General features: G+C 33.7%; 2 protein-coding genes across 2 annotated transcripts in view; one reads left to right on the plus strand and one right to left on the minus strand.

The window, feature by feature from the left end:
• LOC127880267 (uncharacterized) overlaps positions 1-27,879 on the minus strand; it is a 536,299-nt gene that overhangs the window by 177,903 nt on the left and 330,517 nt on the right. The window lies entirely within an intron of this gene.
• The window catches only part of LOC127878318 (polycystin-2-like), a 26,157-nt gene continuing 11,031 nt past the window's right edge, over positions 12,754-27,879 (plus strand). Inside the window, exons 1-2 of the mRNA XM_052424841.1 lie at positions 12,754-12,768; positions 13,105-13,233. Coding sequence (XP_052280801.1) covers positions 12,754-12,768; positions 13,105-13,233 — 144 coding nt within the window. The remainder of the gene's footprint in view (positions 12,769-13,104; positions 13,234-27,879) is intronic.

A 27,879-nucleotide genomic window follows, 5' to 3' on the forward strand; every position in this document is an offset into this window, starting at 1 on the left:
ATGAATGCAGACGATATATGCATTAAGTTTTAAAAGAAAACTTTTTAAAGAGGACTTTACCCCGATGGACAATACTCGTGTACTCCAAATTCAAATCATATCATTATGTTCGGTGCATATCGTATTGCATTATATTAACCTGTATAAGTGTTTCCTTAAACTAATACTGGAGGTCCAAATGGATTTGACTCGAACAGTTACAATCTAAAATCTTAAAAATACAATTCTTTGATAAACAAATAAAAACGTATTGATATATATTATTATAATACTGAAGAACATACAAAAACTGTAGACAAATCTTTTATTTTAAGGCGTTTCTTAACTAAACAGAAATCTAGGCAGTATAGGTCGTTATAAAAGTAATTTCGTTTGACATAACATTTACGTTACCTGCCTTATGTTATTTAAGAAACTTTAAACTAAAATGAGCAGAAATTATGATTTAGATCTGTTAATTTTTATCATATTACACCAAAAGTTAACATCATTTTTTTTTTCGGAACAGTTAATTTCTTAATTGTACTTGCTTGAGAATTTCACTGGGAGGAACAAACAAAAGCAATTAATCAATTTGCCTTAACGAAAAAATAACCCAACATGTCTCACAGATGCATGTTTCGATCATTTCCGATTGTATTGTCAAGTAAATATTTATTTAATAACCACTTCTTTGTTGTTGTTTGTTAATAAATGTATTATAGAAGAGATGTTATAAAAGTAATTTCGTTTGACATAACATTTACGTTACCTGCCTTATGTTATTTAAGAAACTTTAAACTAAAATGAGCAGAAATTATGATTTAGATCTGTTAATTTTTATCATATTACACCAAAAGTTAACATCATTATTTTTTTCGGAACAGTTAACTTCTTAATTGTACTTGCTTGAGAATTTCACTGGGAGGAACAAACAAAAGCAATTAATCAATTTGCCTTAACGAAAAAATAACCCAACATGTCTCACAGATGCATGTTTCGATCATTTCCGATTGTATTGTCAATTAAATATTTATTTAATAACCACTTCTTTGTTGTTGTTTGTTAATAAATGTATTATAGAAGAGAGAACAGCATTGGACGAGTTGAAAAGAATATGCACGAGCAGATAGCTTATCTTAGAAGAGCAGAGAACAACAGAAAGGATCGAAAGGAGATTTCAAGGAAGCAGTCAAACGTCACGGCTAACCCCTTCCTGTTCACGAAAAACCTTCGTGGAGACAAGAGATTAGGCAGGCTCGATTGTCCAAGACAGGAAAATAGAGGATACCTACGAAATGTACACTTCGACGAGAACAGAGAACATGACCTGGGTGACCCCAATACGCTTATGTCTTCTGACCACCAACGCATGTCTACGACGATGCCGAGCCGAAGCTGCAGGAAGTCAGAAACGTCATCAGAAACATAAGAAAAGGATCAGCGCAAGGGCCAAACGGAATCCCGAACAAAGTATATGAGAAGTTCCCAATACTGCTGAAGAGACTTTGGAGTCTCATCAAAGTGGTGTAAAGTCCCCCACCAGCTTGTAGACATAACACTGAAGAAGTATTGTGTACCTGAGAAGGTTAAACACATGCTGAAACACTTTTTTGACAACTTCAAAATGCGCTAGACATTATCTTACTATACAACGTCATGGCAACGCCTCGATGTTAGGATAGTTACCGGCTGTACTATCTCTGTCATTCTCTTCTCTGCAGCGATGAACTTATGAGTGGAAAAAGCAGAGAAGATGACCCGAGGTCCAATTAGCATCTTAGGTATACGCCAGTCACCAACGAGAGCCTCCATGGATGACATGACAATAACACCTAAGTCGGTTCCAGAATGAAGATGCATGTTGGAAGACTTAGAACTCTTGATCTCATGGTCAAGGATTAAGTTTAAGTCAGCCAAGTCGAGGAGCTTAGTTCTGAAGACAGGAAAGGTACAGGACCGATTTCGCTTCAGAATCAACTGAGAACTCATCCCGACAGTGACTGAGAAGCAAGTTAAGTGCATTGGCAAGTGGTTTAGAAACTCTCTCAATGACAATGAAAGTGTGATAGAGATGCGACAGCATTTAGATGACAGGATGATTTCACTGGGAGGAACAAACAAAAGCGAATTACAATATAAAAAATGCTTCATAAGCAACACATTTGCTCGTCGATCTAGATTTTAAGTATTGATTCAAACATAACTTTAATAGTAGTTCACTAAATTCATAAAATAACATATGTATCGGTCCTCTTTGGCGGTATGAAAACAATTATTTGACAAGATAAACTGTTGCTAATGACCTTCACTTAAAGTATTTTAAATTCTGTATTCAACCGCCTAGATTTTAATCTTTTGGCTCGCTAGGATATCTTGGAACATTTAACCTCTTAACTTGTAATATTAATACCCATACGAAATACAATGCATGTGTCGGAATCAATAATCAGGTTGACCTAAGTGCTTTTTGAAAAGCAGATGATGCGATAAAACTATTTGGACTTTATACTCGATTTTTTTACAATAACATGCTTAATATGGAACTCGGTAATTGATAACGGCAAAAAAATAAACAGATAAGAGAAAGTAAATATTTCACAATTAGAACTTTTTTAATTGCATTGTTCGTTTTAACAGTGTGAGTGTGATACAAGTATTGTCCCATACACAATAACCACGGCACCCATTTATTTTTTAATTACGTGACTTTATAACAGGATATTAGAACTAAGCACGGGCATACTTACGTCAGAACAGACCGTGCAAACGTAAAGATAACATAGGTATACATTGACGATCAACAGGGATATGACACACATTATATACCGTCAAACATAGTCGTTTGTATCCACTAGCCCGCTCGACCGGAATTTATCGTGCCGACCCTCGTTGTCTCATCGGTGATGTTGGTATTAAGTTTCCGTGTGAAAATCAGTATTTTCATTATTAAACATAAGGATGCAAAAAAAATGGGCCCTGGATATGTTGCTATGGAAACTAGAGATAAAAAATACTTCTAAATAAAATAGCTTTCCATGTATGCAGAATATGTTGTTTGTCAAGTTCGGTTATTATTATTATCCAATGAGCGCGACTCTTAAAGTTAAACTAAAATGCCCTGAAACGCGGAAAATATTCATTTCTCATAGCTCGTTAAAAATAACCAAATAATTAAAATTATCCTGTTACATGTCTTTAAATCAGCCTGATAACCAGGTAACCTTATAGCCCAAAATATATTAGGCTTGTTGACAACGTGACCTCGAATATCCGTCAGTCGCTCTGTTTTACTGTGAAATGACGTCATTTTTTTACAAAATGACGTCATTATTCCACCGAAACTCTCCAGTGAAACTCTTATAAAGTGTAAATAAACGGTAAAAAAATATATAATAAAAAGAAGTAAATGTGACATGATAGATAAAAGAATATGTTGGTGACGTGGATGGAGAATGGTTATCCGGCTCGTCGGAGGATCTTATCGGATGAGCCGAATTCCTCCGACTTGCCAGATAACTATTCTCCATCCACGTCAACAACCTATTATTATCTATATATTTTTAATTAAAAATAGTGTATTGTATGAAGACAATTTATTTAAATTGAACGCCAAGCGCCATAAAAGGAAGATGAAATATTAACACAATTGTGAAGGGAAAACAAAGTATGTTCAATAATATCTGATACTGTTTTGATATTAAATAAATAATTTCCGGGTGATAGAATTACTAAGTGTTATATACCCCATGTAAGGGGAATTGGCATAAGTTTGTGCCATCAGAAAGTTACGGGAAAACGTTGACGTCGTGACGTCATCCAATAATGGTTGGTTTTTCTAGATGACGACGTCATATCAGAAGGCTGCTGAACTAGTAAAGCTTTATTTTGAGAAGTAACCTCCAGTTACTGTCATACGAACGATGCAGTAAAAATATCCTAACGATCACATATTAACCAAGCTTCAAGTACATCGATTTATTAATAGATTTTAACAGACTAGTTCAGTTTGGGACAGCCAAAAAAAACAACAGTGGAAGACCAAGATCAAGCCGCAGCTCAGACAACGTTGCAGAGATCCTTGAGGTATTCAGGAGGCACCACAGAAATCAGTAAGAAAGGTTGTGGGGGATATCAACAGTAAGTCTAGTTATGGAAGTGTTTTCAGAACGCTGCGGTTCGATTTGTATGTGTATCCTTATTCGATGTCCATACTGCAACATTTGAAAGAAACAGACATAAACTGCAGACTAGAGTTTGCTGAATGAATATTTGATAAATTGGACTCAGTTGATAAAATATGGTTTTCGAAGAATCACATTGTATCTAAATAACACTCCTAACAAACAGAACAGTAGAGTATGGAGTAAGGAGAAACCACATTTCTATTTAGAAAAGCCTGTTCATGATGAAAAGGTGACAGTATGGACAGCCCTGAGTTTGACCGGAGTAATCGGGCCTTTTTTTCGAATCGGAAGGTGAAACCACAACATTAAATAGTGCCCGAATCTAATTCTTTTGAAGAACTAATTTCTCCCTGCCCTCCGAAAAACAGGTATTAACATTAACAAAATATGGTTTCAGCAAGATGGAGCTGACCCACATACTGCAGGACATGTCTTGGAATGGTTGAGAGAAGCATTTGGTAGTTAATTAATCTCATATAAAACTGATCAAGTATAGCCTCCACATTCCCCAGAGATCAGTCCGTTGGATACTTTTATGTGGGGATATTTGAAGGACAATGTTAACATACCTAAGCCAGATACAATTGAGCAGCTGAAGTCAGCCATTTGCCGAGAAATTTAGAAATCACGTAAGCAATATTTGCCAATGTTATTGAACATTTCAAAAACGACTTGACGTCGTTATAGCATAAAACGGACGATTCGATTAATTGGGTAGAGCACGGTATCGAAATTTAATACTGAACAACTATAAAAGTTAGTGACAAAAACACCATACCGTAAACAACCTTTGCCCGTCTGTCCAACTAATTGGCTATTAATAGTGGACAATTGGATTTTAAATCAAGGTTGAATTCCGATACAACAATTTCATGTAACGATTCAGACGATTCCAGTGCAATGTGGAAATATGAAACTTGCCTTATAATCAAGTTACGGAAAAATGTGAGCATGGAGACTTTTTATTGTTTAACAATTATTTAAAATAAAAACAAAATAGCACTAGTTTAAACACTACATATTTAAACCTTCAATCTTCATATGGATATTCATAAATACTATATATAACCACGAGTTTCATAGTATACAATCCGATTCTACTGAAATATTGAATTATTAATTGCATTTAAAAAAAATATTGTAACACTGCCTAATACTGGTACAATATACTAACAGAAACAACCATTTCTATATGTTAAGAATAGTTTAATGACACACCGTACACAAAATTTATCATCTAAATTATATATAATATGATCACATGATCAGTATTTCTTAGACTATAAAAACCTCTCCTCTACTAGACGACCCTATCTAATTATCACATCCAAGTTCATTACGAGTCAGATAAAACCATTTCAGTATGACGGCACTGAACACATTTTGTCAGTTAAATTTTAATGAACAAATATACGATATCAAAAATCAATAGTTCAATAACATAATTATTAAAAAATTTAACAATAATTAAAATGTGTGCCAGTGGATGATCCAGAAAATATGTTAATCATTTTATCATTTTACATCTTCTTTATGAAAATGTGTCACATTTTACATATGTGGCTGTGTTATCAAAACTTAAAATTATTGCATAAAACAAAATATCTTTAACTACCTTATAAAAAGTTAAAAACTGAATATTTTTTTCCAATATTTTTAGGTGCTTAATTTATTCTGATTGGTATACCAATAAAAGAAATAGAAACATGGACCATTTTCTCAACATATATTTCATCAATTTATAACATTTTATAATTTTACCAATAAATACCATTTTATCAACACAGACCATATAACAAATAAAAACCATTATTGCAGCATGGACCATTTTCGCAACATAAACCATTTTAGCACAATCAATCATTTAATCACTTAAAACTTACCAATCATGACCGGTTTACCAACTTATACACTTTTTAAAACCTTGCTACGCAACATTTATTAAACACATATTACATAATGTTGCTAATACATACACGTTTAAAGCCCTACGGAAGAAGAGTACAATACCAGTAATGGTTAGTTTTACAAATTATTCAAAACGTAACATTCTTCTTTACAGCTCACTAACTCGGTAATTCAATTGAGGCCAGCCCTGTGAATCCCTTAGTGATAGAGTATCAGATAACCATATAGAAGATATCACCAGGGATGCATAACCGGATAGAGTGGCAAAAGGCAATAAAAATATGCAGAAAAAAATGGTAAAATATTATATCTCCAACAGTGCAGGCCAATAATCAGAGCAGATTTTCTGGGCATATCATATTCTATTATTGTTACCAAGTAATTGAATTTGCAGAACCCAGCAAACTATCTCCGAGACGTTTCATACAAATTTGACAAGACAATTACGGAATAATTGCATCCCAAGGCTCAGCTGATATTTCATACGGTGTTTCAATTGCAGCAATGATATAGCGGGCATTCAAACTGCTTTCACTTGTAGCAGAAACATGGTAGACATTCAGGCTGATAAGCAGGCAGACAAATTTAGACAATTATATAATCAGGATCTATAATATGTCCTCTAAATGACCCATAGTTGCGTTGATTTGTCTTTACTTCCTTTTCATTTACAAAAGGAAAACTGATACAAAATAGCTTTGATATGAACTTCATACCAAATTAACACAACATATTAATAATAAGTGATAGTGCTAATATGCATACTTATAACCGAAGCAAAGAACAAATATTTTAGCAGAGAATGCTCCAGAATACTTTATTAACAGAAAAAGAAATGTAAAATAATAACATAAAAGAGTCGAGTACAGCACTTTCTTTTTCTTAAAATTCAGTAGAATGAACTAAATTGGAGCAAAAGTGTAAATTTCTTTTAATAAAACTCATATTGCTTGTTTTATCCAACATTGTTAAGCATGTATCAATTGAGTATAGCAAACCAATTACTACACATGATTCTCAATATTTTTTCAAAAGAAATTGTTTCAAAATAAAATCTATTTACATTCAATTCAAATGCTTTAAAAATTCAGAGCTCTGCAGGTTTATTTGTTATTTAATGAGCCATTATGAAAACCAGTTCTTCATTATAAGATTGTATTGTCAGTTGTTAAATCAGTTATTGCTATATGCTTTAAAAAATAGGATTCATGATCTAAATGCTGTAGTTATAACCACCAATTTGTGGAATATTGAGGATATTAAAACAAGGGCAAGTTTCCAGAGGGCTGCCTACGCAAATCATAGTAAACATTAAAATAAAGGTCATAGCTGCTTTTTCAGGGATCTGCAAGATCTTCCAGTTCTTGCCTTTGTTTCTTTTATTTCAGTTCTTGTCTTCTGACATTTCTCCCCTCCAACTGACAGAAATTTCAGCAATCAAGTGAATCAAGTGCAATAAGCTTTTTGCAGAGACATTTAGGGAAATTTTCTTGTTGCCTGGGGATTTGATGAGTAAATTGGGGACATAATATCTTCATCAAGCGATTGCATTTACTCATTGTCAAAACCGTCACTGTTCTGTGAAAGCAGATGCTTTTCCGATGTTTTTGCATATGTTTTTTTCGACTTGATGAAAAAATAGGTGACTCATTATCAGAGTAATCCGAGAAAGGAAATTCTCCACTTAACACTATGCAATTCTTGTCTTTGGGAGATTCAATGCTCTGGGTAGAATAAAGCAGCATTCTTTTCTTCCCGTAACCCGATTTGCAGCCAATTTCATGGTCCGTAGAATTAATCTTTGCTAATGGCACTGGCATGCTATTTCTGGTAAAGAAACATGTCATCATTTGATGCAGAAAAATAATCAAGACTTGCATCACTCATCTGATAAATTTCATTACAACATACAGATGTATCGAATCCTTGACCGCCAGTCATCAAAGACGCAACTGAACTCTCTATCTGTAACGTCTCTACATTTTCCATGAGTCGAATTCCCTTAATTTGGGATTCTGAAATTTTGCTTAGGGGAAGAAGAAAACTTCTCTTTTTGCTCAACCTTACTGATAACTCAGGTTCTATATTTTCACTCACTTTCCGTCGTTTGTTTGAAGATTCCAACGATTTCTCGGGAGACATAATCAAGCTACGCTTGTTCCGCAAGATTCTTTCAGCTTGTTTCATAAAAAAATCAACACTGCCAAATGAATAATTATTTCCTTTATTATGTTCTTGTAAGGTGGGCATGTTGTTTTGAGCGTGTGATTTCTGAACTGCTGACGAGATGCGTGGTTCATTAACTCGTCAACAAATTGACTGATTAGCTTGATACTTCTCCGGTGCATATGACTTTGACAGTAGATGACCTCTATTGAAACTGGGGTCACTAGGTCAAAGGTCATGGTCTAGGTCACAATAAGTGGGAAAATCGTTTCTGATCAATAATTCATTAACAAATCGATCGATTGGCTCGATATGTCCCATTCGTATTGGCCTTGGACAGTAGATGACCCATTTTGAAATTGGGATCACTAGGTCAAAGGTCAAGGTCACTGTCACAATAAGTAAAAAAATGTTTCTGATCAATAACTTTTTAACGAAATGACTCATTGGCTTGATACTTCACATTTACATGGGCCTTGGGCAGAAGATGACCCCTGTTGAAATTGGGGTCACTTGTTCAAAGCCCTGTTTAGGGGGTATATGTTCCGACTGTGGAACTCTTGTTTTTTATCTGTATTCAGTGAAGGAAAATATACTGATTTAAAATTATTACATTTACTACGTTATTATGCAATAAACATGTGGACTTTAGTATAGATTTTAGAGACTTTTAGTTTAAAGGTTTTAATTAATTTCCTGTCGCAAATTATCCATTTTCCCTTTTATTAATTCATTTTACATTTACAATTCATTTATCAAGACACTCTTTTGAATAACATTGTCAAGACATTCTTCTGTAACAATGACTAACACTGTTTACAAAGGTGCTCAAATTTGTTGCGGTCGCCAAGGTTTACGCCATGCATTGGTGAGAGACCTGCAGGAGATGGATGTGCAGCGGCTGTACCTGCATCTAGGATTCAACGACGGTTTATCCAATGATTCGATGTTTTATTGGTACATGAACTATATTTTTTATAAAAATAATATTCTCTTTTAATGCAGTTGTTTACTATGCCTATGGCTATATTGGTGTGCAATAAAGCATGTTATAGGGTTTATTTCTAATTTAACTTACCATGATTGTTAAAAAATTAATTAAGTTTGGAATTTAAATAGTCTATATATCCGATTAATTAATTCATATAAATATATATTGATAATTTGATACATAACACAACACATAACACAATATGCATCCTATGACTAACTAATTCAAAATATTTTCAGCCATCAAACTGACACAATAAGCGAATGCAAGATGGTATCCAATACAAAATTCTTCGTTATCATTTGGGCCTTTCCATTTGTTCACTTTAGAAATGTTTTCATACATGCAAAACGATCATGTAATCAAAGTACGAACCCCTATTTATAGGAGGTATTATTACCTAACCTTGTATTGCTGGGAATGGACCATCCGTCTAGTTCCATACAAATTGTTTTAAATCAGGATGTTATATTTGTGAACATATCGCATATTGTTTGTGATATTCTAAATAAGGTTATGTATTTCGTTTTTACACATTAACATATTTCAGCACATTTTCAATAGTTATTTCAATTAAGGGAAAATCACTTGTCAGGGCTTTTCTCTTTCTTCAGAAAGGGCCCTATAAAGGTACCCCAAGAAATGTGCCGCTTCACCTCAAAGAATTTCTTTGAAATAATGCTTTTTTCCCTAAATTTCCAGCTTACCTTGGCAAATTTCGTCTCTTTTTTTAGTTTTTCCATATTTTTTCCCAAAATTGAAGGACATGCCCATTCCCCAAATCAAGACAAAAAACTGATAGTAATAACTTACTGTAACACATTCACAGTATTAAATTTAATTTATGTCTTACCAAACTCAAGTTATAACTTAACTATGATTATACAAATTCTTACAAGTTAAAAAAGACACGCGTTAATTTTTCTATAGAACGGGATATTTTTCAATAAGCTGTCATCTTTCTATGATATCAAATAAATATGTTTATGCTAAACCTGTTGGCTAAGGAGTGTAGTCTTTTGTCTATCACATCAACCTTTTAAGCAGGCTTAATACACTCTTTTCATGTGCTCCTCAAATGACAAAGACAAAAATATTGCACTAATCGCTATCCAATATTGTATGTATTGTCATTTTATGCAATTCAAGAATATAATTTTAAACTCTCATATTCACCTGTTAAACAAATATTATGAAGTTGTACAAACTTTGTTCTGGTCTGCTCTGTATAATGAAACCGAAAGTACCCTGTCAAATTTCAAAAAATGTTGGTAACCACCAAGCTTTTCATCTGAAGAAGACGTAAGAATGTTAAGTACACATGTGTTATATATCAGTAACCGAAACCATTATTAAACTGTGTATGTTATACAAGATTAAGTATAATCTAAGCTATGAATGCTCACCAGAGAGCAGAAATTCCCAACATTATTTATAGTTGACAGGACATTTGGTCCTGTGGACTTAAAAACTTGCAGGACCGGACTAGGATTAATAGAACCAAAACATTACGTCACCGACTCAAATTGGCATAGTGATAATTGAAAAAAAATGAAATGGAAAATAAGCAAAACAACACTGAAGACTGACAAATCTCCACACACTTGCAGTTTTCTAAAGAAAAATATTCAAACCAAAAATAAATTAAAAAACAAAGCAATTTCTCAATTGAAAAATAATTCATTGTAAACTGGTATGAAAATTGCTGTTCAGACAAATGTTTTCAGATATTGATCAGGGCTTTATTCCTTCTTTAGCAGGGGCGTTATATAGGCCCCTTCCCCCAAAGGAAAGGCCCCTACCCCCAACTGAATTTCTTTAAAATCGAGCACATTTCCAAAATGTTATGTTTACCTTGAAAATTAGTGTTTTCTCCCATTCTCAGTTTTGTCATTATTTTTCCCCGACAATTGAAGGCCAGGCCTTTTCCCAACCTTAAGAAAGAAATCCCTGCCGATATTTTGGCAGTAACTGAAGAATGTAAATAAATTACTTTTACACAAAAATCACATTTATACTTGTAAGGAATCAATGAAGTACCTTAAACAACAGAACAATATGGGATATCAATAACATAATTTAACATACTAAGTTTTATCGGGAACAAACTGTTTATGCCCCGATTACAACGATCTGAGTTGCAGAACGTGTTTTTGTTTAACCCTTAATGCTATCGACAACATTTACTAGGAAGTTTTCGGTGCGCATGCGCAGGAACATTTCATGAATATTTACAAAGAATACGATACACTGTTTACTGCTCATATTTCTTTTAAGCTCTCTTTTATTTTCAGATTTTAATTCAATGAAATAAATATACTTTTGCTATTTTATAATAGTCCGGACATTCGAACCTGCAACATAGCATTTTCAATTTGATCTGTCTTAAAAAGGTCAGACGGTCCAGCTCTTTTGGGAATGTCTGAGAGGGCAAAGTTTTTAACGCAAAGTACATGTAGGTCAAATATTCATCATGTCGAAAAAATAACTTTTCTTTTCTTTACTCTAATAATGAGCGTACTTACCAAATTGTTTACAAAGATTTTGCTTGACATGAAACATATTGTTTGTTACAGTTAATTGCGCTCGATTGGTCATTGTCGGCTCGGGTACTACTTACATGTACTCCGGATACTCTTAAGTATACTGTCATGTACCCCGGGTACGGTAAATATACTTAAACGTACCCGGTCAATATTAGACAGAACCCGATTTGTATTCCCGCCAAAAATCTGATGTCGTAAAACGCGTTACCGATTACCCTAACTCGATATTGTTTATCTGAAACAAACTTCCCTTTTTAAAAAATGTAACAATGTGATTTTTGAGTGTGAGTTTTGATAATATAGAGGCCATTTAACAGGAAATTTGACATAAATGTGAACATAATTATTTATTTTTTAAACCGACAACGACCAATTTAGCGTTATTATTCCTGGGTACGTTTTAGTATATTTACCGTACCCGGGGTACATGTAAGAGTACCCGGGGTACATGTAAGTAGTACCCGAACCGACATTGACCAATCGAGCTAAAATTACCATTACTATCCAAGATTGCAGACAATTCAGTTTGCTTTGTATGCATGCCATTGACCCGAGCGTGCGCTTTTCAAGTCCTTTTCCATAAATGGTTATTGACGGATATAGACATTCTTTAATGTGGAATAACACCTAGACTGTTATCAAGGAACCCGAACCTGAAAAGTAATGTTTAGGTATTTAAAAAGATATCCGAATGTAAATTATATCCGAAATCCAGCAATTAAAGTATGCAGGAAATTCACAAAAACAACCACTTAATATTTATTAAATATAATGTACTGTCAAACTTGTATTTTAATTTTACAATTTTATTTCGGTCGGATGCAGGAATTGGCAAATAAACAACAAAACAAGATGACAATTATATCAATGATGAAATACGATCAATCTCTTGCACGACGGTTACATTACATTCACCTCTGTGTTTATTCCGGTTCCCGTCGTAATAATACTTTAGTACTTCAGGCAACCGTGGAAAATGGCGGCGGACTACGTATGTATTAATCATCGTAAAAATATTAAAGTTTGGAGTGAGTGAAAAACCTTTAAGCTTTTGTTAAGGTTTAGTTATAGGTAACGATCCGTCAATTTTTTTTTTTCGAATAACTTATGATTTATTTAAAATGTTTACCCAATTCGGACACAGCGTCTTTCGGATAATGAATGTGTACACAATCGAACAAGAGAATAGATGTTCAATGAACGTAATGTTTATGATGTATATTTTTGTATGGTCAAATAAATAATAAATTGCAATAGCATTTCAACGTAGACTTGTACCTAGAATACTATTAAATGGCTTTATATTGTAGGCCATTAATCATTGTAGTGGATTGGCTACGGATATCAGATAGCCAGGCAAATACTGGGCAGTTATTTTTATGCTGAGGAGAGTGAAGAACCTGAAAACGCACGAGTCGTCATGTTCCATTCTTTTATGGAAAAGGATTCTGGAAAGGTTAGTTTCAATAGTTTTACTTCGTAGTATTGAAATTTTGGAGGCTGAAGTTGAACGACAACAACGGTGGAGATAGCAGAACTGTTAACATGATTTTTTTAATCGATAAGTGCGGTTAGTTTAAACCTATTTATTTTAGCTTGATTGCATCGAAAGCCTTAGGGTTATATAGACACTCTCAAGTCCGTTTCCAGGAAAGTACCAGTGCTTGGTGCCTATGGAGGAGATAATGAGAACGCTCCCCGAGTAGGGATCAAACCCACAAACTCCCTATCGCTAGGCGGACACCACACACACTACACCACCGCGACCTTTAAGTTCTGTTAGTCAGTTATGATGCAGACAACCATAATTTACAACCTTGTTTAAATAATATAACAATGATATAAAAACAACACTAAAACAATGAAGTATGTTGTATTTTCAGCTGAAGGGGGTCATTCTTTCCAGTTTACAAACAAGCCGATTTCAGAATGCCCCATTCGACTCATATTTTCATCAGTGGCCCTAGGTATGGGAGCGGATCTCAAACATGCGCAGAGGATTATTCATGCCGGCCCACCCACGTCACTGGAATTACTATTTTTGACGGCTGATGAGGTGTACTTCCAGTCGGAGCTTCTTTCTCTCTTCAGACTCTTTTGAGATTGTGGTGGAGTGTGTGCTGGTGTGAATGGCTGTGTATCACATCATTTCACGTACATGTGGTCTAAGACGAACATGGTTGGCATCCTCTTACTTCTCTTACTCAGTCTATCGTCCTGCTGTATGTAAGAATGATCCATTCTCTGAAATATTTACCTTTATAGGTGAAGGAATTTATATACCATTGCCTTTATGTACCAATGCATGTCATGAACACAGGCTCTGACCCACTACAGCCTACAAAACAAAACATAACACGGATCATACATCTCAATCTACGGTGTGTGTGTCTTAATTGATATCGAATGCATCGGGATTGTCTTCCATATAGCCATCGCCACAAGGAAGACGTGTTAGTTGGTAACAGGGAATAGTGCAAGATACAGGAGACATCCCATTCCAGAGGTGACCCTTGGTCTTTTAGTGCCCGGCGTATAGCACCTAATACAATGAACCTCGGTTAAACGTCTCATGCGAAAGACGAATGTTTAACACATGAAAATGTTTTGTCAAATACTCACATTAACAACTAAATGTTAAAGTATATAGAGCCTGGAAGTGTGAAAATATTTTGAACACATTAAAATGTTTATTAAAATACTCACATTAACAAAATAATCTCAAAATTAATGTCAAACTTGAATCCGGCTTTGGTTAAACATTGCGTTATAAAAGTTTTTCCGAAATCCGTTCTCTCCGAAATATAGCCATATATCATATGTCTATGTATTGAGGTTATGCGTAAAAAGCAAGAAAAATCAATATCGCCAATATATTGATTATAATAAGACCGATTATCACAATGTGAACTCCTTGCTCCGAAAATAAATTAGTTGTCCATTTTAAGGAACACACTGGCTGCCGCCATGAATCATGTATGCCTAACCCAATACAAAGTGTAAGAGGCAGGTAATCCAGACTACTCTGCGTTGGGCTCAGAACTGACTATTTTTATGAGAGCATCTAATCTATGTGATGATCATTCCAAGCGTTTATCATGAAGGTTACAGTATACTTAACAATCTCTTGCACGACGGTTACATTACATTCACATTTAAAGAAACCATCTCATACCATAATATCTTTTATCAGTCTTTATGCATTATGATAATAAGGATATGGTTGTTGGATTTAACAAACCTACATTTTTGTGTCACAGAATATTTAAGATCTACAATTACTGTGTATATACCTAAATATATTTGAAAATAAATCTTCATAGGTCAATATATACAATATAAAAAGGTAGTATAAGAGACAAAACCTACTGATCTGTTGCTACAAAGCTTTCAAAATCACTAACCAGACAAATTCTTATTATTCTAATGAATCTATCACTGGTTGATTCACCAGTCAGCCTTATTTGTGCCAAATGTGTTAATATGTTTTTCGAAAGGAGGGGATCTTGATCAGGGGCCGATCCAGGATTTCTGTTTGGGGGAGGGGGTAGGATATTGAAAGATTTGCTGGGGGTCCGTTAGCCCCCTGGAATTCGCCCCGGGGAAGCTCCATGATTTTAGTGATTTTGAAGGCTTTTCCAATCACTTCTTGAGCATGTCATGCCTTATGTACTTTCATCAAAGTACCTTCGTATAAAGCCAATAAAGTGCAAAGTTTATATTAATACGGATAAACAGGGCAACAGAGAGTCTTAAGTTGAAACATTTAGCGATTGTCTGTGATTAGTGGTAAATGTTGTGTACGAAAAAAGAAGAAAAATGAGTTTAAATAGGTGATTTAGATCTAGTTTAGAATGAAACATCAAATAATGTTACTTTACTTTGGCGATTTTAAGGGGGCGTGCGTCGCGTGCATCCCCCCCCTTGGATCCGCCTATGTGGATAACACCTGTTCACCAAACATGAATACTGGTACAACTTTTCTGGAATAACGCAGGTATTGTCATCATATGAGTCACTGTAGTTATTTTTCATAAACTTCAAATCACAATTTTCTTGATCAAAAAAAATTGGGGCACACCTTAGACAATAAACGCGTATGGCCTTTTTTCAAAATGAGGCAATATTCAAGTGATATACTGTCAACTTGCCATTTAACAATGACAAGGGTTGGTATTATATTTTTGTCTGCAAAATATATCAATAATGAAACACATGTCACCATCATTAATGTAGAGCCTAATATTTGTATAAATATGAAATTATGTCTGTTTTCAGGAAATACACTGCATGGATATTTGTGGGGAAAAAATTCCCCATAAATAGAAAGGCATTTGTTCACCAGTAACATAATCATGAGAAAAGTGTACAAATCAGACATGAGAAATTCAGTGTTCAATATTGACGAGTGCATATATAAACAAGAGCACCGTCTAGCGGGTGCAGACTGCTCATCTATTTTTCTTTTAGGACCTATCTCAATACTTCAATCAACAGGGGGAGGGGTTAGGGTGGAGAGGGGTGTATAGTGTGGGTGTATGGTCATTGATAACATTATCTTTCAAAAATGAAAAAACAATAAAAACAAATTGGGGGGGGGGGGGTATTCTTGGGTGGGATGATTGGACAGTCATTCAAAAATAAAATAATACAAATAAATATTTGTGTTTTTTTAAACCATGTTTAAAAAAGAAGAATTTTTTTTGAGGGGGGGCGATTCTGAGGTTGGGCCTGGGGATGGTTTGTGTGGTGTCCATTGTGGTATGTCAGGTAAGTTTTAGCAAAATTTAATAATTTGATCTTGAGAGTCAATGTCATTCAAACGTCAAGGTCAAATTCAACTTGCCAGGTACAGTACCTTAATGATAGTTAGAAAGTATTTAAAGTTTGAAAGCAATAGCCTTAATACTTCACAAGTAAAGTGGATCTTAACACAAAATTTAACCATATATTAAAGTTACTTAGTCAAAAAAGGGCCATAATTCCATCAAAATACCTACCAGAGTTATGCAACTTGTCATGTACAGTCCCCTTATGATAGTAAGTAAGTGTTGCGAGGAGTATGAAAGCAATAGCTTTGAATGTTCAAATTTTTAAGTATAAAAGGGGCCATAATTCTGTAAAAATGCCAGTCAGATTTACATAACTTTGCATGCACAGTCCCCTTATGATAGTTAAAAGGCGTTGCAAGTATGAAAGCAATAGCTTTGATACCTTAGGAATAAAGTGGACCTAAACACAAAACTTAACCAAATTCTCAAATTTCTTAGTATAAAAAGGGCACATAATTCTGTCAAAATGCCAGCCAGAGTTATCTAACTTTGCCTGCCCAGTCCCCTCATGATTGTTAGTAATCGTGCTATTTTTTTAATGCAAAAGCTTTGATACTTTACGAGAAAAGTGGACCTAAACACAAAACTTCACCTACACACACAACTTAACCGGAGTTAAAATACCTGTACATTACTATAATCAGTTATTATCAAGTTATTTAAATTGTTATAAATTGTGAAATTGTTTTATACATGTAATTATTGAGTTTATTTTGTTGTCTCCTTTTTTGCATCATGCTGTGTTTGTATTGTATTGAGCATATTGAAACCATAAATGTTATTATTTTGAAAATGAATTTTGCGTGATAGTTAAAGTGACTAAAACGAATTAAAATGATGTCCATTCATAAGGTTGATGTCTTTTTTTATATAAAATCAAATATTGTTCTCAATACATGTGCATGTTGATTTTAAGTATAAAGTAAAGCAAATACAATCAAAGCAAATACAATCATCTGTCCCAAATGCCTCTTCTCTGGAAGCCCTGCTGGGTTTTGCACCCAGACCTCTTCCATCAGGCAAGGACAGTATTCTATCTTGAAATACAAGGGCACGTTAGAGGAAAATTAGCATTTTTAAGACTATAAACCTTAAAAAATATTGTATCTGTGGTATAATGTAAAACTTTCCTTAATATAATTTTTCACGTGATCTTTTTACTGGTATTTCCTAAACACAGGTCTTTAATACTGTTATTTAAAAAATCTAACAAGATAGTAAAAGTATGGTTTTCCTTTTTTCTGTTAATATCCCAGAAATATGCCACCGTTTTAAGGGACTTGTTCTCATGTTTTTGTTTTTTTAATAATGTCAATTTTGTTTGACTACCACAATTGAAATATCGTAATACTGAAACACCAATATAATTACAGGAATCCAATAAAAAAAGAAATTGTTTTTTCTCCCAGTCTTCGTACAGTTATGATTAGAAATATACATTTGCTAGTATCAAACCATTCAGTACAAGTACAACATAATTAAATAGTTGAAGTGTGGAATTTCCTATTTATACATGTAGATCAGATGACTATAAATGAAGGTGTCAAAGGTTGACCGTTCGCTTCAATTACAGGTGGTGGTACTGTTTGAACTCATCTTTGTAATTTCAGTAATGCTCATCTGAAACTGGAGTGTTGAGAAAGGACAGTAACTAGTAAAGCTCATTTGGTAATTGTCGACTCAGGTACAACATTTTAGTACCCCGTGTACACTTAAGTATACTACAAAGTACCCGTGGTATGGAAAATATTCTTAAAAATATCCCCGAGAATGGTGAGTTGCCTTTAACTGTGTTTTATTAAGCCGGTAAAATTGTAGAATACTTAAGAGTACCCCGGGTACTTTCAAGTGAAGTACATGTACATGCAGCACCTGAAGCGACAATGACCAGAGCCTGATCATATTGTAATAAGGAGGATATTTGATCATCTAAAATATGCCGTTCTTCACAGACAATCTTTACTGTAATATATTTAAATCACTAGTCTGAGAGCACTCTTTCCTTTTTGTCCATTTGGTTCACATTTATTTTGTAAGAGGTAAAAATCAAGTGTGTATGGATGTCATCTTTAAGTTCAAAGGGTGGAAAATAATGCATGGATACAGTAATAATTATAAAGTCTGCATGCTGAAATATATTGATTTTTATCACAAACCAACTGGTCCGTATGAATAATGTTCAAGAGCCTTCTACTACTAATTATAATGTTAGAACTTAGACCATACTAAAATTACTATGAGATTTGATCACAAATTCACTTTCTAAACATGAATTTAAACATGTAAAATGTTAAAAAATTATTTTCCCGTATACTGTAAAACTAAGTCCCTTATTTATTTGATAAATAATACACGAATACACGTTTGCCGTCGAAGCAATGCCTAACGTCACTGAATTTGTTCATTTGTTTACATTTGTGAAGTGCGCGGAATGATTCCATCTGCGTAAATGGGCAACAAACAGATCCAAGGAGATGCATTAATACTACCAAGTTTTTGCCCGATGAATCGTTAATTTAAAAGTCATAGTTCTTAATTTAATTCATGCGATCTAAAATATCCAATCAAATATAAATTGAATGCGTTTGTTTGGTTTTACCCAAATTTTAGGCAAAATGGCATGCTGAGCCTTTTGCAGAGGGTTATGTGAGAGGAAGGAACGATAACTCTGCGTGGAGATTAAAATACGATTGGCTTGAAGAGTATTTACCAGGGTAAAAAACTCCCAATGCACAACAGGGGCGTCTTTGAAGTTCTAGTGCACGAAAGTGATCTCTGTATAACAACAAACACATTTACAATATATGCAAAAAACATTTAAATAATGATTTATACATTCCCTTCACATGCTTTTAAAGTAATTATTCATATATAAACTTGGCCTACTTAACGACTAAACGGGGAAACAATATTCAAATTACTAAAATAACTGTTTCTTCATGTTAATAATACAATTGCTGATTTTTTTAAATAAATCATAATCATACCATCCTTATTATATAATGAGAAGATACGCGAAATTAAAATATCCAATAAATTTAGCACATTGCTTTTCACCATAAAGTTCAAGATTGCTTACAATTTAGTTGCAATCGACTTCGAGCGTATGTCTCCTCCCTTAGCATGCGCATTGCAAATCTTTCTACCATATAGGGAAGAACATATAGTAACACTACATCACATGATAGTGAAGATACATATATCCATCATAAAATAATATAATTTAATACATGATGCAAGATAAACGGGGTTCACAAGGATTTACACACGGGCTGGACAGAATGAAAACACACCGTTAAGAACTTTACGAATATCTCAAATTATTAACATATGTTTGCAAAAATCTCTATTGCATAAAAGACAGTTTTTCTTGCAGGTTGTTGCGATATCTTAAGATTTAAGAAGACATTGTTTAATACGTCTAAAATTGGTGACAAAATGTAACGTTGCGTGCAGCATAACCTTGTATATGACTACTGTAAAAATCGGATTTTTGGCCAAGAACACAGGCTTGTTAAATAAAGTTATTATGATGTTTTTCGCATTGCCATACGCCGCATAATAAACTGATCTGTATGCACTAGTTGAACTTCTGTAGAAAAATTGTTTTAAAAAGTAATTTGAAAAAAGCACCACTAAACGGTGTGTTTACACCCACTTAAATTCATTTGTAAACCCCAATACAGTCACGTGATCCTGCACACTGAAAACACGATCTTAATACAAAAAGCCCTGCATTTAAAGATCTTCCGATATATTTCGGAAAAACTCAGACTGTTATTTTTCCTATCGTATTTTGTTAAAATACGGGTATAATTAAACCATCCGATATTTTAAAGCAAATTTTATAGAAACAAAAATGAAACAGTAGCGTTTTCCTTCTGTGTTGGTGACCTTCAATAGCTTTATAATAATAATAACTATTTTGTACTAGTTTAAAATGTGTAATGTTTGATTGTCTTTGAATGTGTCATGCCACTTTGTATGATAATTAAAGCTATTAGTTTCTAGATTTGAAATAAACTTTAAATATTCTGTTTTACTTGTACATCAGTGTATATGCACATAGGATTGTATTAGGCTGGTATATTTAACACATTTATTTTCAATTAATCAAAAAACAAGTTGTTTAAGTAGCTCACCTCTCTTCTTAGAATTAACAATATAAACTGCTGAACTTATCTTTATTCTTCCAATTGACTTATCATCAGGAAAAATTAGATGTACGAGTTTTTAACATACTATACTGTAAAAGCGTACTAAAGGCTACAGTTGTGCAATACATTTTTATGTTTGTTTGTGTTTGTGCCGATATTTTAAGATTTAAGAAAAATCTTTGAATACGTCTCATGTCGGTGCGAAAATGTCACGTTTCGAACAGCATTAAAGTGAACATGAATGCGTTACACATCGATGTTTTCCCAAAAACACCGGCTTACGAAATAAAGTAAGATATTTTATGCACAAGTTTAAATTATTAAGAAAAAATGTTTTAAAAAATATTTCAAAACAAACAGAGCACCACTCACCGGTGTGTTTACATCCATAATTATGAACCCCACAAAGGCACGTGATCCTGTACCCTGATATAGCGTCGAACAATTGTCAAACTTTAGTAAGGTTTGCCGAGCTACTGATATAGCGTCGAACAATTGTCAAACTGTAGTAAGTTTTGCCGAACTATATGTTTGAAGGCTATTTCAGAGTTGTTTAACAGTGGATTTGAATGGGACAGGTAAGATATATCAGGTTCAAAAATATGTATGATGATTTGTGTAACATATTTTGTTTACAATTTCACAGGGCATATTATTGCTTCGGTCGAGGTAAGCATCGTCATCTATGCATTTTTAATTTGCAAAAACAAATGGGATGTTGAACATGTTTTTATTGCAAGTAAAAGCGGGTGCATACGATCATCATCAATCCCTTGACCGGTTTGGCAGTTGGGGGTAAATGAGGTACGACGATACAGAAATCCCCTAGTCGGGTCTGCTGTGTGCTGCAGAGTGTCATTCATCCATGGGAAGGGATGTTCACTCGGTATACTTTATACTATACAAAAAAGTACTCAGTAATCTGAGTGAAAATAAATAATAATTTCTGACAAGTTAACATCTTATCATTCTTAAATTTGGTCCAAAATACTTCTATGCATAACAAAGGTCAGTCAATATTTAATTTAGTCAATATTTAATTCTGCATGTTTTATGTTTGCACCTTCCGTCTTGAACGTGGTAATTTACCGTTGTTTCTTGAAAATGATGTGACTCTGTTATTATTTTTTAGTTCTGTGCGTTACGGAGTATAGCACAGAACGTATGTCTAAATATAACGCACCGCACAAAACAGGTGAATGTGTGGTTTGTCATGCGTGTGGTTGTCACGTGAGTGATTGGCACTCAGGCGGACATAGGCGGGAATGTGCACGGGGTGTTCATTGTTTGGTCAGTTCTACACTAGACTTCGATCAGTAAACTTTTACTTTTTTAAATTCGAACCGCATTAATAAGTTGGCTAAAATGACACGTTATGTTTGTGTTACACAATGTTCACATCTTAATATTGGTATATTGGTTGTTTTCGGGTACTGTTATCCAGAGTTATTTTACAGAGGGCTTCTGATGAACTTCTATCTCTGGTTTTTATCCTTGCCTTGAAAACACCAATTAAGGATATTAGAATAGAAGTGGTGTATACAAATCATATTTATACTGTGTTATAAAATTTATAGATCAAAATTTGTACTGTCATGTTACCGGTATCCTACGATTATACTTGATTGTTATATAGTACGAATATTTAATATTCGTGGATGTATGTTGTCAATAAACTGATCGGAAGTCTTGCCCAATGCAAAACGAGTTGTGTTTTGATCTTAGTTGTGTGAAGACGTTATATAAACTGTATTTGCCCAGTCTATTATATTTACATTTTGTGCCAATGTGCATAATACAAATAAATGAAATGAAGAGTACTCACAACACTATTGAGGTTTAAAAAAAACTATTCGCATCTGGAAACTTACAATTACATAATTGGAAAACGGGAAAAGGTGCAAATGTGTTTAAGCATCCCCGTGTTCAGCTGCGAGGTTATTCGTTTAAGTACAAACAAAATATTCATAAAAATGTTTACTAGTTAACTTAATTTATTGCTTCGCGAAAAATTAGTTAAAGTTATTAGTATTAACTTAATATATAGAGTGATAGAGAATGACATAAAATGTCTTCGCAATAAGTCTCAACCTTTGGGTTCATGGATTCAAGTTTTGTGTTCATTGTCTTAAAACGTGTCACCTACCTATGTGATTTATGACAATAGGTAATTACTAGCAACATAGAATTCTGGTGCACAGCTTACGATCAACTGATTAAAAAATATGGATGAAAACATTTAGTACAACTGTAAAATTGTAAAACCTTAAGTTCATTAAAGAGTCACTGCGACGTTAACCCAACACGTAAGGCTTTAGTTACATCTATAAGACGTGTTGCAAAGTTTGAAACATGCAGGGATGTAGTATTGTAGTTTATCAAAATACCTGCATAACCTTACATTATTTTCAATTTCACCTTGAAAGTTACCTACTGAAAGGCTTACAGCAATTCAGATGAACATATTTATTGGTTACCCCAAAATACACATTCCGTCTAACATTAATAAACCATCTTTTCAACGTATAACTATCTACACATTCGCCTTATCTTAACCCATTTTACCTTGATATTTACCTTCTTTTCATCTTCGACTAATTTTCTGGTGAACATTATTAGAAAATCAAAATTGACCGTTTGTTTTCCGTGAATTCTACTTAATTAACTTACTTGATACTTCAATTTAACATTCACTACACTCACATCATCTGTCCACATTTAGATCTTCCTATTGACTTACTGTTTGGCAATGTAGCCGTTTCCATGCCAATGTAGCCGTTCCCTTGTTAATACATGTATCTTTAGTCTCAAGTATTGTAGAGGTTCTATACACGTTATGACTTTATACTAGATTTTATTATCAATTTAAACATATGCGGTTTTTTTTTTACTTTCGAATTACTTCACGACTTTCATGAAACGAAACGACACAAACACAAATCATAACATAAAGATAGAACATCGCTGGCAATTGTTCAATTGGGTCGCACCGTTTCATACCGATATTGTTATTAAAGAAGGGATACTAGTAAGACTTCAATTTTACACTATTTGTGACAAAGTTATATACCTTGTTTGGGTGAAAAAGTAGAGTGGCTTATCACATGTGTGTGTATTTATCAGTTTCTTGGAGCCGATTGTTAGCCGATTTAATATTGTTAACCTATTTGCAAGTTGGCCTATTTGTTTGGAACGCTTAGTCAAAAATATGTAGGTATTGCTCTTTTATAATCTGTGGTCTAAAATTTAAATCTGGATCAAATATTGAAAAGAAAGAGATATCTACGGAATACCGTTATTGCCATCGTAGTAACACATTACAATCCAGAAGGCGACAATGTCATAGTGCAATAGTACGATGGCTACAATGCAATTGTACGATAGTACGTTTATTTTTATGAAAAGTATAATGAGTTTAAAATGTTTTCATAGCGCAACTTTACTCGTTTACCACATTTAAATGCTCATTAGTCGAGTTGAATGAAATTTGGTAACAAGAATCACACAGCAGGCCTACATTAAAATAGGCAGATAAAAAAAATATTTTCGTAATATGTCTTGCATAATTATTAAATAATCATTATAAACGCCTGTCTAACCAAATTAAGTAGTTGATAAATCGACATAACTCGGCGTCGAACATCGTTAAAAATATAATGTAAGACATAAAATGAACAGTAAATTAATCGACATTATGTTAATTCGGCGACGAAATAGCTGATAATATTGAATTTTTAAGACATAAAATGGACGGATAGTTTTTATTGCTTCTTAGCTTTAAACGATTACTTAAGAATATTGCAGGTATACCACTGGTAAACGCAATTTCATTATCAAAACGCGTGAGAACGATTCTCTTGCAAACCTTATGGAGATTTGATATGATTTACGTTGTCACAATGTACATGCCTCTTAGTTATTCGTTGTTTAATAATTTGTACGACTCATACAAGTACCTTGTTGTACCTTCACAAGTTGTATGCATCATGCTATTGAAGTAAATTCTATACTAAAAATCAATGAAAATTTTGCAAAACATTTCGTAAAATAAAGTTTACCCATAACAAGACAGTGTTCCTTAAAGCAATAGCCAAAACTTTAAAGCTAGATGTGCTATGGTAGCATAGATGTAACAAGATAAAAATGCTCGTTTTTATTTATTTTGTGGCACAATATATTCCAGTTTAATTCCCGCAACGATATCTTTTCAAACGACACACGAACACTTACATGATAAATAAAAATGTGTTAAATATATTGTTCCACAAACACAACAACAAAACAGAGCATTTTGTAACTTATTAAATCTGTGCTACCAGTCACTTTATTTTTCGGAATATTGTACGAAATATTCGTTGACTTTAAGTGTTTATGGACTTTTAATGAAGGGTTATGGTAAAAGTATACATGGTTTGGTGATCTCGTGCGGTTTTCAACACGAAGCTAGCGGTCGCGGCCTCATAATTGTATAATGGTATGACTTACACTGGCATTGGACAGAACATCGTATCCACGACCATATTGAAGTCGTTGTGAACATGACTTAAACGGCGATCATCTTAACGACCAAGTAACGAACATGTGTCGCTATTGACATAAATGCGACGATAGATTATAAAGGCAAACTAATGCCTTAATGTTAAAAACCTTAATATTAAAAGTTATGAATAAGTGTTTGTTAATCACATAACGCGACAGCCTGGTAAACGTATAGATGCAATCTTCGTTGATCTGATATACCACGGTGGTCCCATCCTTTCAAAGCGATTCAGGCACAACATATTAGCTGTTTTTTGGCATTAGTAAATTTAATATAGTTATATATATGTTGTTGATAATAAATGTTATTAAATTTCTAATATTACGAGCGTTTGTGCTTTATCATTATACGACCCATTATTTTTACGGACGTTTTCGAATGCAGGTAATGGTTTCACTCTTCATTTACGTCTTCAACGCGTTCAATGTGTCGTGATTTATAAATTATAAACACTTTAGATTGAACTTCCAAATATAACGCCGACATATGTCTGCGCTATTTTTTGTTACGGGAGAATTGTTATGAGCAGTAAAAAGCATCAATGGTTAATTGCCTTTCCCCAGCACAAAATAAAATGTATTCAAGAATGTTTTTTCAGCAAACAAGTCTATGCTTAACATGAACTGGGTATATCCCTCTCGAAATCGTCAAGATGTAGGTTAAAATAGCACAACTATACGTTGAACACAAATATTCTCATTTAAACGCAAATAATTATTTTTTTTAAAGTCAATTGAACTGCAGTTGATGTATTGAAACCATGTAGCAAAGTGCATGTGCACAAGTCATTTAAATTATTTAAATTCTGTAAGAGATGAACTCTTTAAGGTAATACGTCACTGCGAAATGTATACTGCAACTGCTAGAATAGTGAAAAATAATTGGTTGTAACTCGCAAAAATTATTTATAAAAAAGGGATTCAGATTGGCATAACTATTTATTCAAACCGATTAAATGCTTAGTTAATGAAAATGCTTTTATTGCACATGAAATCAAACACGTTTATCATTTGAACGTATTTATCCACTTTTCAAAAATGTAAACATTTGATGCAAATTTGTTTCGCTGAAGAAATATAGCCATTAACGAAAAATGAGTATTTGATATTTCAAACATGAAAGCAATTTTTAAAATACAAGTCTGCACCACCTTAACTTAATTACGTCGAATGAACACAATATTTTCAAATTGTTATCCGATTAAAACTGTTTCCAACACTTGAATTGATAATTAATGGCATCACTTTTGGGCGTAAGTCATAAAAACATTTTTTAAATAAATACGGTGATTTGTAGGATTTATATTCATAATGGGTTTGGGTGTTGTTAGTTATTAAAATACGTTTGATTTTATCCATTTATACACTTAATTTCCTGCATGAGGCACCAAATCAGTATATTCATATGCGTGTTTTCAGAAATAAACCCACTCAAATATTTAACCCATATATGCCTTGCGTCTAGAAAAAAAGGCCTTGGCAAACAGCATAGACCCAGATGATCAGGGTCTGCGCTGTTTGCTTAAAGGAATTTCTATTAAAAAAATAGTCTAAATATAGAAATAAATATACTTGACATCCCTAATTTTGGAAATAAATTGAGCCAATTTAGAAGGATGGGAGAGTCCACTAGGCACAAATGGGTTAAGCTGGTTGAGTTAAATAAGTTCAGCTATTTCTCTATTCAGTTGGTAAAATAAAATTAGCGTTCCATGAAATGTAGATACATTTTTATTTTGGTTTAAATGTTTGTTTAATGATATTTGTTGCATTCATGGGTTTTCTTATCTGTGCAGTCCTTTATAACATTATGTGTGAAAACAAATTGTAAATCAGGCAAATAAACACAATTTCATTTTAGTAGATATACATTAAATTTTCTTTGGCTTAACATGGTTTTTCAAAAAATTTAATTTAAATCATGTTTGTGTTGCATGTCTTAGTGCATGTGTCCTGTGCGCATTAGACAAAACACATACATGTTTTATTGTTCAGTTAGTTTCCAGGTACGGATAATTACTGAACTTCTCATAATACATAGTATAATTTAACACAATTTACAGCTAATCACATTCTCATGTGTTGAAGTAAATAATATTGACACATATTTCAAATAAGTTAAGTAAATACAGCGTTTTTTGCTGACTATTAATTCAAATCGATGATTTCCTTTTCAATCAAAGGACGGAGCCTGAACCGATGTTTAGAACAAATACATATAACAGTACTTTATGATAGTGAAAGCGAGCACGCCGATCGGCAATACGAGAGAAGACGAGAAAGCCTCTCGGCTGAACGCTAATTGGAAAGTAAAGACGAATAAGCAACTAGGCCCTATGCATAATTGGCGAGGGTAGGCGAGCCCCAGACATATGCATATTTTACGAATAAATGAGAGCACGTTCACATTTCAACATGGCACCAATGAGACTGTTTGAGTCGTTATTAAATCGTTTAAATTTTATTTTTAAATACAAAAATACTTAAACAAAGAACAGCATAGCTGTCTGATGCCCATCTTTTCTTTTAGGTTCCAACCAGAGTTCAGTTGGTGGACAATACGCGGGATTATTC

The sequence above is a fragment of the Dreissena polymorpha genome, chromosome 4 (genome assembly GCF_020536995.1).
Source record: "Dreissena polymorpha isolate Duluth1 chromosome 4, UMN_Dpol_1.0, whole genome shotgun sequence".
NCBI classification, from domain to species: domain Eukaryota; kingdom Metazoa; phylum Mollusca; class Bivalvia; order Myida; family Dreissenidae; genus Dreissena; species Dreissena polymorpha.